This window comes from Columba livia, chromosome 12 (assembly GCF_036013475.1).
Source record: "Columba livia isolate bColLiv1 breed racing homer chromosome 12, bColLiv1.pat.W.v2, whole genome shotgun sequence".
NCBI classification, from domain to species: Eukaryota; Metazoa; Chordata; class Aves; order Columbiformes; family Columbidae; genus Columba; species Columba livia.
Genome location: NC_088613.1, coordinates 19030099 through 19045452, shown reverse-complemented (window position 1 = coordinate 19045452; position 15354 = coordinate 19030099). Strand labels below are relative to the sequence as shown.

General features: G+C 46.2%; 1 protein-coding gene and 1 long non-coding RNA gene across 3 annotated transcripts in view; one reads left to right on the top strand and one right to left on the bottom strand.

Annotated features, from left to right (window-relative positions):
- Positions 1 to 15354, bottom strand: part of LOC135580727 (uncharacterized) — a 75225-nt gene that overhangs the window by 47199 nt on the left and 12672 nt on the right. The window lies entirely within an intron of this gene.
- LOC102087545 (vascular endothelial growth factor receptor kdr-like) overlaps positions 5816 to 15354 on the top strand; it is a 131187-nt gene continuing 121648 nt past the window's right edge. Inside the window, exon 1 of one of the 2 annotated variants that reach the window (XM_005512832.3) lies at positions 5816 to 6639. In XM_005512832.3, coding sequence (XP_005512889.2) covers positions 6576 to 6639 — 64 coding nt within the window. In that variant the 5' untranslated portion in view covers positions 5816 to 6575. The remainder of the gene's footprint in view (positions 6640 to 15354) is intronic. The other variant, XM_021279989.2, reaches the window with a different exon arrangement.

The following is a 15354-nucleotide window of genomic DNA, read 5'->3' as shown; positions in this document are numbered from 1 at the left end:
AGTTCTAACTGGTGACTGTGCTTTGGAGACGTGAGCAGAAACATTCAGCATAAAGGGAATGTCTGCAGAGCACCATGGATGCGAATCCTGTTTCTCATTCTCAGTCTTAGTTGCAAGAAAATCCTTCTTTATCCCCAAAAAAAGAAAAAGTAAGAGAGAATTAGAATCCAAAGAAAAAGAAATAAAACGAGCATTCTCAGTTGTTTGCTCTGAGACCTACAGCTGGATGAAACCCATTTTTCTCACACTTTGAAGTTCATATTCTGGCGAAGGAAAGCCTTTCACAAGAAATCTGGCCTCTGACTGAGGAAGGTCACTGCAGGGAGAAGATCTGGGTGAAGGTACCTCAAAGGGATGGAATATTTTTCTTACCTCAAATGCTGTGTATGGGTGAAACCTAGCTCATGAATTCCTTCCTCATTAGGTGGATATCTTTGTCTTTCTGCCACAGACTCTAGCAAAACAAAATAGTGATCAAACCTCGTGCCTGTCTCCTTTTGTTGATGGCCATTTATTTTCCTTAACATTTCTCTTGTTTTGTACTCTTGACTCAGAACTCTGTCTACTGCTCCAAACCAGTTAATTCTTCCTAAGAGCCGTATGGGCCCAAGGCCTAGATTATATTTATAAGCTGTAAGGATCTCCCCAGGCAGCCTCAGTTATAAAGGATTCAAGTCAAAGAGCTACAAGGAGATGCTAAAAAACAACCTTAGAGAGGAAATACAAAGAGATGGAACATCACACATTTCCCCCATGTTAAAGCTTAAACGAACAGACTACAGTTCAAAGCACCGTATAATGGGAGGTAAGTAATTTTCATCCTTTAATCTCCCATGTTTCCAGCAAAAGGATGACATTTTCTGCTTTCCTCTGGTGTCTGAACACACGTGTTTAAGTTTTTCAGGCAGGTCCCCACGTTTTTGCACCGGTGCAAGTGCAAGAAAGATCATGCATGGGAAGAGCAGCAGAACAGGCCGGGACTGGGGCTGCAATGGCAGCGGATCCAAGCAGTGACAAACCTCAACCGGACAGCGAGGGAAGAGGCTGCCGGGATGCAAGGCAGGGATGGATAGGAGGCCATACCAGAGGAAATCTCCTCATTCTTGACAGTTTTTAAACAAAAATAAGATTGCTTGCAGTATACTACTTATACTTTTGCATTCTTATTGTTGTTGAAGTGACTGACATGCCTCGTCCAGCTTTGTGGCTTCAGATGATTAATTAAACCCTTCTTTGTCATGTTTTCCCTTCTTGTATAAAGAAGAAAGGTGCCCAGAGACTCTGTTAATCACTGTGTATGCTTCCTGTCCTCTCTGAAGCTGCCGTCCTGCAGAGGAGCAGCAGGCCGTCAGAAACCTGCCCATGGCTCTGCTCGCCCCACACTTCTTGCTGTTAGGCTTCTAGTAGCCTGTGTACTACTGTGTATTTGAACAAAGCTATGCAGGAAATGTTTTTCCCAGCTAGAGAAACATTTTGTTCCTATTCCGTGTTTGAGCCAAATGGGGTTTTCTTGAGGCTTTTTTTTCTGTTTTTTTCAAAACAAAGGAATAAATAAGCAAACGTGTCTGCAGGAAGCTGAATGAAGCAAGCAAGGGACTTGCTGAACAGAGGACTCCTGCAAGACGTGACAGTTTTCTGACCTAATTCAGGCTAGTGTCTTGAAACCAGACTTCACACATGGAGATCACCAAGTTGCAGGCATCCCAGGATGGTGCTTTCCTTCCCTAGAAACAGCATCCCTAGCAGAAGTTATTCCAAACTGAGACTTCCCACAGAAGGTTTCTCTTTTGATAACGTGCCATTTCCCAATGAAAAACACTGTCATCAAAGAGTTCCCCACCCTGTTTGCTCACAGACTGCCAATGTTAACTTGTCTTTCGATCCTCAAGGGATGTGTGTGCGTAAAAGACAGCCTGCCCAGATTGCAGAGAGAGGCACACCCAGTGATGGCCTTGCAGCTCTCCTCAGGATTAAGGCAGCTACGGCTGGCAGTGCTACCATCTGTGGGACTGAGGTGGGACTGGACTATGTACCTTAGGAAATGATGGGTTTACTGCTGTTTACTGGCTTAGGGACCCATATGCAGCCAGCACCTTGTCTGTCTTGGAGGTCAGCATATGTCTCCAAGGCACCCCGTGCATCAAATAAATAATAACTGAATTTACGAGACATGCACTGTTTTATCCCAGAACAACACAGCAAAGTGCAAGGCACATTTGTAATTTCCTGCCTGTTTCCACCACCTCTTCTGGGGGTTTAAATTTACAGGACATGGAAAGCTGTCCATCAAAAAACCCTCTAGGTGCTCGCAGGAAAAGGAGAACTTGATACAGCACAGTGCAATGAAAGTTGTCGGGCCTGCCAACTCACTGGCCTTCAAGGTAGTCACTACCCTTCTCCTCTCCTACCACAGATCACTAACACAGAAAAATGTCTTTCTTGTGAGGTTCTGCTTGCTTCTCCTTCTGCAGACAAAGCCCAGCTCTGGAAGCCCAAGCCAGCACTCACTAGTGTAGCACACAGCTGTGAATATCAGTTCTTTCCAGCTGAAGGGGCAAGAGCTGCTTTGGAGAACAACTCCATTTTGCAGAACACACCTGTAATCAGGACCATCTCTGTTAAACTCATAGGAAAGGCTGTGTTTGCCTCTACCTGATGACAAAGGGCAGAATTAGCCATCTAAAATTCAGGTTTATAGGCTAAACTTTTCCCTTCCCTCTGCTATTGTTGAGGGAGGCAAACAGGCACCTGCCAAAGCAGGTTTGTAAAAGAGAGGTTTGCACAGATGGGATGAGTTGGAAGAGCCTGTCTCTGCAGTGAGTGAGCAGGGCAGCCTGGGTAACCAGCCCAGTTAGACACCTGATGTCCGGACGGCTGCGTTTAGGTTAGATACGTTTTACCTTTGGCTAAGGCTAAACGCAGCACGCAATTCCAGGCCCTGCTCTGATCAACGGCCATTCCCTCTGCTGCGCTTCCTTTATACACACGTACGTACGATGAGCACCAACAGAGGAGCCAGACAAAGTGAAGGAGTTCCCAGCTCTGGTATTGTTCCCTGCCAAGCCAATAAAAGGGAATAATTAGTGTACTCCTCTATGTCCGGGCAATGCCACAAAGGATTGAAGACACTCCAAGGGATGGTCAGTCTCTAGCTGGTGCAGGTCCTTGGTCCTACAGAACTGCACTGCTTGGTCCCAGAGCTTCACGGTGCACGAGGCCACAGCCTTGATATCCTGGCCAAATTCTCAACAGGTTATTGCTTTCCATCCCAGTTGAGTAGTATTTCCACCAGACACAGCAATCTTAACTTCCTTGTTATTATTATTTTGTTTAGCTGTGGTCACACTGATATCGCTGCCAGGTGGCTTTGCAGAGCTAATAGCGTTTCATTAGGAAGTGAAATGCCCTTTTTCAGTCCTACTTCAATTCCCACGAGCATTGTGAGGCTAAGATATTTGTTAATATTAGTTGAGGAGCTTCCAGTTCTTCAGGTGGAATAATTGTCACAGCAAAACAAGTTATTACGGAGTTCTAGTCCAGTTAGCAAATCGTTTTTCCCATATGTACGAACAGAACACGCTGTTGTGTTAGGGCAATCTACTATGCCTTGGAAAAGCTCGAACAGGTTGCTACCAGCATATGAAGATGCTCAGGGACAAAACCTGCCACTCTTACAACCGTATTTTTGATTTTGCATATTTTGAGGGAGAAAATAAAGAATTAAAGCTAGTTCCCAGGACCATTTGGCCAGGTTCTGACACCAAATTCCTTGTGAAACTACACACTGTAGGCTTTTAATCTTAATTAAAAGGTCAATTAAGTTTATCAACAGATAAAATATTATCTAGGGCATTACACAAATGCAACATGATTTTGTAGCAGCTGGCCAGCAACCTCTAATCAATTCTTAAACAACTCTCCGTAAATCAAAAATAAACTACAGTTCTATAATTTAGCTAGAATTTTCATTGTTCAGTTATACTTCCTGTAAGATTGGTCTTTACTGTTATCCATAACTATTTAGAAGTCCATTACTGCAACGTAGATATGGGGGAAGTTGTACTGTCTAAAAATTAGTTTTAGGCATAGAAAAAGCATTCATCACCTTAAGAATGATCTGGGCATTTATATAAAAATTAGCATTAATGGTGACATCATGTGATGTTGAGAACAGCGTTCCTGATTTAACAGTGTGTATGAGAAATGATGCCTCTTGTTCATAACGCTGGAAATATCTAAGGCTATTCTGTGCTTAATTTATTGTTTGAATTTGGGACATTGCCACACTAGGTATCAATTCTGATCTTCCAAAGTGTCCATTTTCCTTGCAGGATAACATATGGATTTGTAACTCACAGTCTCACTTTGCTGTAGCGCAGTTTAATGTAGCGTACATGTTTGTGCATTAAGAATTTAGAAGCACACTAAAAAGAGGCATGAAAAACTTGACAATACCCTGATCACAGTTCAGTTACACTAAACCCCTTGATATACATACAGTATAAGGTCTAATGCACCTGCTAGCTTTCTCTTCTTTTGAAGATGAACTGAGCAAGAGTAACAAAAAATGCAAACAAACCCTGTCCTGCAGCCATGGGGCTGACAGCGCCTTACTGCGAGGCTGCAATACGTCATTTAACCCCAGTGTCCCATTTGTGGCATTATTGGGAATAATGTGCGGGCAGCTGTAGAGCTTCCCCCACTCCCTAATTATCAGTACAGCATAGTGGTTTGTGTATATTAAAAGCTACGTAACTGGTATGTGCATTGCAATAGCATGGAATAGCTCTCTCCCCATCACCTGAGTGCCAGCTGCACTTCCAGAAGTGTCTCTTATGGGCACTGGGGCACCTCCCAGGACGCCTGGCACTAGCTAAGCACAGTTTCTGACTCTCAAAGCTGAGGCTGTGCTGGCCCAGGAGGCACCTGTGGCTGAAGGAGCAGCCCTGAGCCTGGAAAAGACTCTGCTCTCCCAGGCAAAAGGGGGAGTATCTGTGTGTTCCCTGTCAAATCCACACTGTCCCCCCCCAGGAGTGCTCTCCCCTGCTGAGATCCTGCCTGGCATGGCAAGAGCAAAGGCACACGGACAGGCTGGAAGCCTTGATGTGTGGGTGGATCTGTCTACACCCAAGCACATGGAGATAACGCTCAGGTGACACAGAGGCAGCTGCTACGAGAAACCCATGACAGATCAGGGAGGCAGACGTGCTACAGAAATAATACCACCATTAGAGCTGCCTGAAATATCCTGTTCAAATAAGAAACTTTCCCTGTGCCCCAAGAGCAAGGGCTGCACAGAGTGGCTGCCACAAGAAGGGAGGCAGCAGGGCAGGCAGGACTGAGGTGGCATTCCAGCAGGATACACTGAGAGGCATAAAGAGAACCTGCTAAACAACCAGGGGAAGGGGGGCAAAGACAGCAATCCTGCAAGAGAGCCTGTTTCTCAGGTGGTTTCCCTCTGTGCTCCTGTGTCCTGGAGCCCTGAGAGCCCCGGAGCCGGGAGGGAGATGCCGACCCCCTAACCACCTTTCTGCTTTTGGGGGAAGCGGGACAGGACTGGGGGAAGATGTTGCCACCTGATGCTCACACAGCTCTGGCTTTGCAGGGACCGGTGATGTTGGGTGGCGGTGGGGAACAACTCGGCTCGTTTCTTTGCCCCATCTCGGGCAGCAGCAGCAACAGGAAATCCAGGAGCTCTGTGAAATGACAGGGAGGGAGAGAGAGTGAAGTCCCCTTGCCTTGGCTGGTGACGTCTCTCCTTCCTCCTTTTTTTTTTTCCTGTCCCTATAAAGAACCTCGGGCTCGCATCAAACTTCCCAGTGAAAGCAAACCAAACCCTGAGGGGTGGGGGGAAAGGGAGAGAGAAACACCTAAGGCGGGATCTGGCCATGCCCAAGCCCCGCTGCCTGCCGGCTGCCGGCCCCAGGCGCTGTGGGGTGCCCCCCGGCAGGTAGCCAGCCTGGGGGACCCGGACCCTCCTTCTCGTCCTGCCTCGCCAAACTCGCCCAAGTGGAGACACTCGTTCTTCCTCCCGATCTCCGCAGCACCTGCACCTCCCTGGATAAATTACATCTGAGAGGAGACTTCTCAGCTCAGCCACCTTATCCCAAACTGCAGGGAAAGGAACTGCTCGGAGCAGCGACTCACTGACTGGAGGAAACTTTTTGCCAAAGTTTTCTGGTGCTTTGCTTTGCTTTTTAACCCCTTGAGTTACTTTGCACCACGCAGCCGGGCTGGAGAGCCTTCTCCTCTCATGCGCCCCCCCAGGCACCCTATGAATTAGAAAAGGAGGGGGAAACGAGGAATAAAGTTATTGTGAAAAGGGGGGGGAAAAGGCTAAAAACTTTCACCTCGAGAAGAAAGCAAAACAAAATCTGCAGCTCAAGGATGAAGTGGTGAATGGAAAGAACAATTTAACTGGAATCAACAAGTGGGAACTCCTGCACGCCTTGTTCTTCTCCTCCCTTCCCGCTCCAGCCCGCAGGCTTTCAGAAACTTGTTGCTGGAAAGAAAACTTTGTCCCGGTTTGCGGACCTCTCCTCCGCGCCTGACACGGGATACGGCGGGCACCGGCGATGGTCCCCAGGCCGAGCGCCGCGCTGGCCATCTACGCCCTTCAGGCGCTGCTCCTGATGCACGGTAAGCCCCGTTCACACGCGGGTTTCTCCCCCCGAGCGGGCGGGCGAACGCGGGCCCGGCGCTGCCGGCGCTGCCGCTCCCCGCGGTACCTCAGGAGAGGTGGCGCCTCGGGCGGGCCGCTAGGTGGCGCCCGGGCCGGCGGGGACGCGCGGGGCAAGGCCCGGCCGCCCCTGCCCGGGGCTGCCCCGGGGGCGCTGCGGGGCCGCGGGGGTCGGCGCGGGGACGCGAGGAGCCCCGAGAAGCCCTTCGGAGCGGCCCCGTGGGGTGCAACCCGCCGGTATCTGAAAAGCCAAGGGGCAGGCGAATGAGATATAAACGGGTTTTTCCATCTGCCCTGTGACTTTTCATTATTTTATTAAGCAAAAGGACTTTGCTGGATTACCATGCCATTCACTCATGACGCTGCAAATTCTTGTAAGGGAGATGTTCTATTACTTACTAGGGAATTCTTTGTGACAGTGATGATTTTTTTCTTGGATAGTGAACGTATTTCACAGCACAAAACTTCTATAGCATATTATCATAGTGTAACATCAAGAGAATAGCTTCTGGAAACACTGTGAAGCATCACTGTCCTTGATTTTTCTGGGATCATTCAGGGATTTAATATATTCCTTCTGCAGAAAGGAACTGATTGGCAAGCACTAGCCCCGGTGAATTTCACACATCCCCTACAGTCCCTTCCCCACAGTTACCTACAGAATAAATAGCTAAGCCTAAGATTGCATTCCAAAGGCCTTACCCAGCTTTTCCCGAAAAAAACCTGAAGCAGCAAACCTTACGGGTAAAAAGGAGCGTCCCCAGCACAGCAACCCTGGCAACCCGGGGGGCAGTGCCCAAGCTCACCCCGGGAAGGCAATCCACAATCCGCAACCCACAGCACACCGACAGCAGCGCCCACACCTTGAGCTGCACCTGGCGCAGCATCGGAAGCTCGCGCAGCCCTCTGAGAATTCCCATAATGTGCTCCAGCTGGCCGACACGTGCACGAGCGGCCAGCTGCATGCTATGCTAGTTTTAAAGTCTGAATAGGCTGGAAAAGTTGCCCATAGAAGGCACATTACCAGAAATCCAGACTGATTTTCACGAAGGCATAAATCGCCATAGATATTCACGGATCAGAGAGAGATAATAACGAGCATTGGGCAGAAGGGAGAAAGTGTGTCTTGCCACAAGGGTTCCTGAGCCTCTAGGATGCAGTGGGACATAGTGCAATTGTTACTCAGGAGGTGGGTGAAAAGCCTGGCTAGAGATGCTATACCCACATTTTAGGGCTGACTTGGTTTCTTACTTACCAACTTACTTCCCTAATAATTTTGGTCCTAATAACTTTGGATTTTGACCCAGATTCACTTTCCAATCAGTGCCAGGCACAGAGAAGGCAATGCCCACATCCTGTGGCAAAAAAAGGAAGGCAGGCACATCACTAACCATCCCTGTAGGCAAAGCCTGATGATGGATTTGGAAGCAGCATTAGGGATGTCAGCCCTTTGTCCATCATTAGGAAAAGATAACACGTTAGCAGAGTCTCTGTGTGCCCTAATTAGACTAGAAGCCAAACTGAAACAGGGCCAGGTAGTTGGAGGGTTCCAGATAGCACTGATGTTATTGAGGTATTAACTCCTCAACCACTTTTCCCTCAAAGTTCACCTCCAGCAATGAATTCAGTGAAACTTTGTTTGACCTCCCAAGGCAGAAGAGGCACAGATCTATTCTGCAGGCTGTACATAACCTTCTCTGGGATCTCGGTGGTCAAAATTAGGCAGAGCTGCACTGAAGGGGCTGACTCTGATTCGCATCCAAACAATTTCATCTGCAATGCAGACAGAAAGTTTTTCAACTGTGAAAGACACTGAGCACCCAGGGTGCTGGTTGAGAGCTGAGGGATCCCTTCCCGCTCAGGACTGCCCAGGTGTCCAAGTGAAAGAGAACTCTCTCAGCTCATACCAAACCGTAGCCGAGGAGCCTGAGTGCCCCCTCCTTCTGTATCAGTAGCCGACTGCAACCTGTCTCATCTCCTGCATGCTGCCCAACATATGTGGCGCTTTCAGTCCTTGTGGGTGTTTAGGAGGGGGAAGAGACCACACAAACATCATCCCAATAATCTCCTGCCTTATTATAAAACACAGCTTCAAAATAGCGCGTCTTTAAATTTCCTGAGACACTTCCACAAGTATCACTACATTTCCACTTTCTTTTTCCTTACTTATGTTCAACTCCTTAGGGTCTTTCTGCTTGAAAATTTTGATGTAGCAATTATTGTGCAGATACCAGCAGCTGGCACATGTTGTAGGTACGGGATGGATTGGTTAAAAAAAAGCCCTTTAAAAAGCAATCTGCTAAGAATTTTTGACACTAGCAACACCTTATATCCTGCATGAAAAATTTAGCGTCTTTTGCCCCCTGACATTATCATCCAAACATTTTTAATATATGAGCAATGCAAATAATTTTTCGGATATTGGAATAAACTCAGCAATTTCAGTGATTTAATACTGGAAAACTAACAAGATTCAAGAATAAAAATTGGGTCTTTCCTGATCGCTTTCAAATTAAAGCCAGTTTGAAATTCAAATTTTTGTTGTTGTTGTTTCATTTTGCAACCTCCTCTACAAATAGAATATACGAGGACGGGCAGTTTAGCTTGCTAACGTATACATTTCAAATATGTGACGTATCAGTAGCTAAGTCAAAAGCTTGAGGAGCTCGGATTGCCCCAGGTTTGGCAGCTCGGATGCCGTGGGCTCCGTGCTGCGCTGCTGCGAGGGCAGAGCCGTTCAGGGGATGGTTCTTCTTTCCTCCAGTGCTGGAAAGCCGAGGGTTGGAGAGCTGACAGTATGGGCTGCTGATCAGCTCGAGTAAACCAAAACTGTGTCTCTTAATTAGTGTTATTCCTAAACGTTTGCTTTACTGTGGGAAAATGTTATAAAAAGCAGAGATTTTTTTTTTAAGATTGTGATATATGAGCCTTCTGCCTGCAACCAACTGGAAATCTCTTCATGTGAATTCAGCTATTTAAGGCAAGGAAAAAAAAATGTAAAGTATTTCTGAATATTCTCTGAACATCTAAAAACAAGCATTGTACCTAAAAGAATACTGAGAATACAACCCAGGTTGTTTGTTGAAGGTTTCTGTTATAAACATTTACAACATTTTCTTTAAGAAATTAAAAAAAGCCCTTACCTGCATACATTTCCCCATTGGTCTGCTAACACGTATCAATCTAAATAAAAGTAACGAAGTACATTTGAGTTCTCTCTGTCCTTTCATACATTCTCTGAATTGTTCATATTATGTTGAAGTATTTGTACAAAGTGATGTGCTTCAGGGTGAAGTAATATGCCAAGTTGGGTGGAATATATAATAGATAATATTTTTGTTGCTGGTAGGTTTATGCACAAGGGCAAAAGGTTTCCAGCCACCACAGGAGATTTCTTCCATACAGTCAGTGGGAGGTGATCTGTGGTTTTTGTAAGCTTGTCTCCCAAATTGCCAGTGCTGTTTGAAGGAGGGTGAAAATCTGCCCTGTGCCATATACATTTAGAGATGAAACTCGTCTTTTCTTTCCAAAGACATTTGCAAAGTATATGCAGCAAGGGTCAGCTGAGCATCAGCAAAGGGGAGGATGAACAAAGAAGCTGCTTTCAGTTTACATTGCAAAACAGTTTTGGGGGCAGCAACAGCAACCTGCATTTTTTAAAACTACACGGGAAATTTCCAAGAGGCAGCATTTGACTTTCAAAGTCAGTATGAGAAGGACACTGAAGCTTAGACTTACATGCTTAGTTCAATATTTCCTCTGATCATCCTTGCTCTACCTTTCCTTTTTCCTCTAAACCAGCCTGATGCCGCTAGAATGGGAATTACGAGTGGAAGTAATTAAAAGATGTTTGGAATATCTAAACAACAGCTAGGAACAAAACAGATTTGTCCCTAGTGTCTTCCTTCAGAAGGCTCCCAAGTCCTGTTCCTCCCATCCTCATCTTTGGGCAGAGCATCTGACTGTACTCACTCACAATGACCAAAAAAAAGCCTGGCTGCCTAAATAAACTGGCACAGAATGTATGTAACAGAGAACGGATCTCCTCCCCAAGTTAGGCACTTCTTTAATTGTTCTTAAGGCCACAGAGAAAATAGTGGAAGCTGCCAAAGTCTACCAGGCAAGGTTATTATCTGGAAATGGTATTTAATATAAGCGCATGCTTGAACATTGCCCCAGGGAGCAGAGCTTCAGCAGCAGAGAGCTTGCAATCATCAGAAGGAAGGCAGGATGAGAACACCTCAAGTGAAGCAAGGTTTTCTGAACGAGAGGTGTGACCTTGGACACTTGTCCATGAGCCACTTCCTCCAGTGGGGAAGGAGGAAGGTTCAGAGGAGGCAGGGAGTCTGGTCTCACCAGGCTGTGATGAGCAAAACTGCCCATTTTGTGCAAGTTCCTCACTGCCCAAGTACCGAACACACTTGTGTGGGGAACCCCAGCTCACCCGAAACCAGGAATTAACACAAATTGGGAACTGAACTAGGCAAATCTTGCAATTGCTTTTACAAGCTGACCATATCTCCTGAATCCACCAATAACCAGGATACAAACTGGGCAAGAACCTCTTGGGTCAAGTCCAGTTCCCACTTCACAGAGCTGGATCTGGTGTGACGGTGCTTTTCTTTGCCGTAGCTGAGATGGGGCTCGCAGCTCATGCGGTCACTGCCGCGTTACACCCTGTGTACCGAGGGACTGTCTCAGCTCTGTGCTTTTTCGAAATGGAAGTGGTGAATTCTGAAATGTTTGGAAATGTAAGCAGTGAATTCACACACTAAGGGCAGCTGAGCTACTGCCCTATGCAGATGTTGTTAAGTTTTGTATTAGGCTTTCAGGAACAGTGCAATAAAACTGTGCACTCTGACAGATAGTGAGTAGGTCTGAGAACTCTTTTATGATGGATAGTGAGTAAGTCTGTGGGCTGTTTATGAGGCAGTCCAATACCCTCACCTCCAAGTCCTTGGATTAGCCTGTCTTTACGGCACATACTTCTTGTCCCCACTACATCCTACATCCCTCTCCTGCTCTCCCCCCCTTTCCTGGATGTCTCCTAAGCTCCCCTCAGGGCTTGGGATTCCTTAAATTTTTACATTAGAAGAAGCCAAGGGGAATTTCTCAGCCTTTCCATAACGGAGTCTGCACAGTCTCTCCTCCCTCTACCAAAATGAGTTTTGCCTTTAAAACTGTGCCTGTTGCAGAGATTTTGGCAAGCCCAAGTGCGCTTGCCTGAGACCTGCAGCTGAACCTCTTGCTTTCTGCAAGCAGATGCACCAAGTCTTCCTGCTGTACTGAGCTTTACAAAAAGCCATTTTCACAAGCCTTCCCCCCGAATATCTAGAAGTGCAGATGGAGTCACAGCCAGTGCGGGGTGTGTGTGTCACCAGTGTTCAGGGCTTTTGGTGTGGCTCTAAGCAGTAAAGCTTTTAGCACTGAGGAGCCCTTGACGGAGGAAAGAACCTTGTCTAACCCTTTGAATGATGAAAGGCTGAACAAGACAGTTTTCCTTTGTGCTCTGCAGGGAATGGCAAAAGCATATGGTCCCCGAGATTTCAAAATTCAGCCAAAAACTAAACTCAGGCCCAGAATGTAAAGGAAATATAGGGACCAGCCTTCTATTTTCAGATCACTTGCCTTTGTCTTCTGCATTTCCACATAGGTTTCCTTAGATCTTCCTGTGTTTTTCTGAACTGTGGGAACATGATTGCCAAGGAAGTAGAGAGGGGAGTTTGCAGCCCTGCTGGGATTGTTCTTGATTTGAGGGTCAAGGAAGCCTGACCTAGTCATTACCTGTTCCATTTTTTACAAAACCTTCACGAATCTCAAACACCTCAGCCAAACTGTTTGCTTCCTTAGAGCCTGCAGCTCAGAAGTTGGACACCTTCAATTTTTCCTTACGGATACACCAAGCTCAGTTTGCAGGAAAAGCACCAACCACCCAGGGGCTACTTGGCTTGTTCCTCTATAGCTGTGAGTCAATTGGGGCTGCTCGTAGGGATACTTCACATACATACACAGAAACAGCTATCCTGAAAGGCATTCATCCTGTTTGCGGTTAACTCAAGTCCCATGAACTGAAACTGGTGCTGAATGCAATAATTTAGGAGTTAAGCAATTCTATCCCTAGAAGCCTGCAGTGTGTGATGTGAGCATGGGGCCTCCCAGAATCCCAGTTTTCATCCTCAGTTCCCTCAGAGCTACTGAGAAGGGCTCGCTTTGGCTCTTTGTAGCCATAGGAATCATCCCTGAAAGCTGACACTGAGCCTGGACGTCCCGTCTTTCGGCCTGGGTTGCACGGGGTTGGTGTTTCAGACCTTTATGTGCAGATGCCTACTACAGCGTGTCCTCCAGGAGTTATAAAACATGTTTTTCCCCTTTGCTTCTCCACATGTTCTTCCAGCTGCCTCTGCCGGCTCCCAGAGGGGCCGTAACACATGCCCACACAGTAGCACTTGGAAACCCTTCTTGTGGGCAATCCTAATTACAATACGCCTCCATGCAGGAAATGGCTGTTGGAAGAGATTGCCCAGAGCCCTCAACAGGAAGGTGCATGCGACTGTGTTTGAAAGGAGGGAAGTAAAGCACTGCAGATTATCAGTTGCAAGCCTCAAGGTCTCTGTCTTTCCTCGCAGAAAAATAAATCCCACAGGTGGTGTTGTGCAGCTCTGAGTCGCTAGGTACACATCCCACCTCCCCTTCACTCCTGAATTAGTACTGCCATTGCTCATTTGCAAAGAGAAGGGAAAGGACTCCACGAGCGCTTAAAAGCACAAGCATTTCTTTGCTCCTTAACCCATGCGGAATATCAGAAGATATAATAATGCAGCACCCAGGTGCGGGGAGAAATGCTCTTCCCAATCTTCTGGATGTATAAGAGGCAAGGAAGTTTTATCAGCTCTTGCATGACACAGCAGGATGGAGCTAAACAGCAAGTTTGGCTAGTTAAAAGGGTTTTGTACTGTTACAATTAAAGGATGATTCAAGGGAATGTAAACAATGATGTCACCCCAGAACCTTTTAAACACAATTTAAGCTATTACACGGTGTGAAGCAGAGAATCAGCTAACCTTTTGGCCTGCCACATTTTTTTCTCTACAAACGGATGATGTCTGGATTATTTTCATTTCATGTTCATGCACTAGGGACAAGCCTTCCCCTCAGTTACCCAGGTTTAAAGCTGAAGACAATAGCCTGTCTTTGAATTTTCCTTTGTGTGACTGAGAACATTCATTTTATTATGGTTGTTTATACATTTTGTGGTAGAATCTGAGTGAGAAAAGAACTGATTGAAAGCTGCTCTCTCACTGCATGCTTTATAAAGGTAGAGATTTTACTGATCTTGCTGGAAAATCCCAATTTGTTTTGGATGTGAAAATTCACTGTGTGAAAGCTAAATAACCTGCTTACTTTCCTATGATGAATGAAAGCCCCTGCACCGACCTGCACCAGCATCCAGTTGTGTGAGGCAGCACAACCCCGACTGCTATTCCTGAATCAATATACGCTCCCACTTCACATTTATTTTGGCTTTAAAGACCCCATTCTGCTAAGCTCCTGGAGGCTCTCCTGCTTAAAAAAACTTCAGTCTTGGCAAATTTTCTACAAATAAGAATAGAGTAACGGCTAAGGGGAGAGAATGGGGTTTGGCCCAGTAGGAATTACCAGAGAGAGTAATTAATCCCCAGAATCCTGTGTCAGGATGAATGGAGCAGAGCATGCAATGGGCAGGGATTCCCTTGGGCAGAGCCTCCGCTGGCTGGGGTCTCCATGCAGTTGGCCCATCTCGCTTTGAAGGAGCTGTGCGTTTCTCACAGCTCATCATCCCACGCAGAGATGACTTTTCCAAACATAATGATACCATGGGTCTCTGGGAAAGTAAGGCCCTGTTGCTACAATGAAGCTGCTAATGATCCTGTTAACAGCTTTATTACTTAATCCACTGATACATCAAGTTCTGATTTGATCCAGAAAAGAGATAAACCAAGTCTTCGGTGTGATGTATTTATAGGTTTGGAATTGCTCTGGGGTTTCTAGGCTGTGCTCGCATTTAGGCTGTTTTCTCATGGCTTTCCCACCAAGCCAAACAAACAATGCAAGCTTCATTCTCTGGGTCAATTTGGGCAATATCAGCCTGCCCTGATGAAAGAGAAGTGCAAGTCAAAACAACAGACCCAGCATGGCACAACTGCTGGGTGAAGGGACTGTGTGGGCAAGGTGAAGTGAGCTGCTGAGCAGGGTATGTCGAGGGTTCCTCCCATCTGGCTCCACACTATTGTACACTGAGTTCCCCATCAGGAAATTTTGTCATTACATTTGAAGGAGGGTGTATACAAGGCTGATTTATTCTTCTTGGTATTATGGAGCCATGGGATTATTCTGATCTATAGACTTTTCAAACAGAAAGACCAGCAGAGTTGGTTATTTGTATGCTACAGCTTACATCAGAAGAGCATTGTTAGACTAGAAAGATAAGCCCCTGAAAGAAATTTGGAGTTTCACAATACACTAATTGGACTGCAATCTTTATACCAAGGATCAAAATATTCAGTATAAATTAGCCATGTACTTTGCCTTTTTTGTTGTTGTCTATTTTTCATTTGAAATGTAATGTGCAAATTATGTGGTGAAACGTAACAAATCATGAAGTAGCGTGCCTTCTGGTTACTGAAGTTGATCTTGAT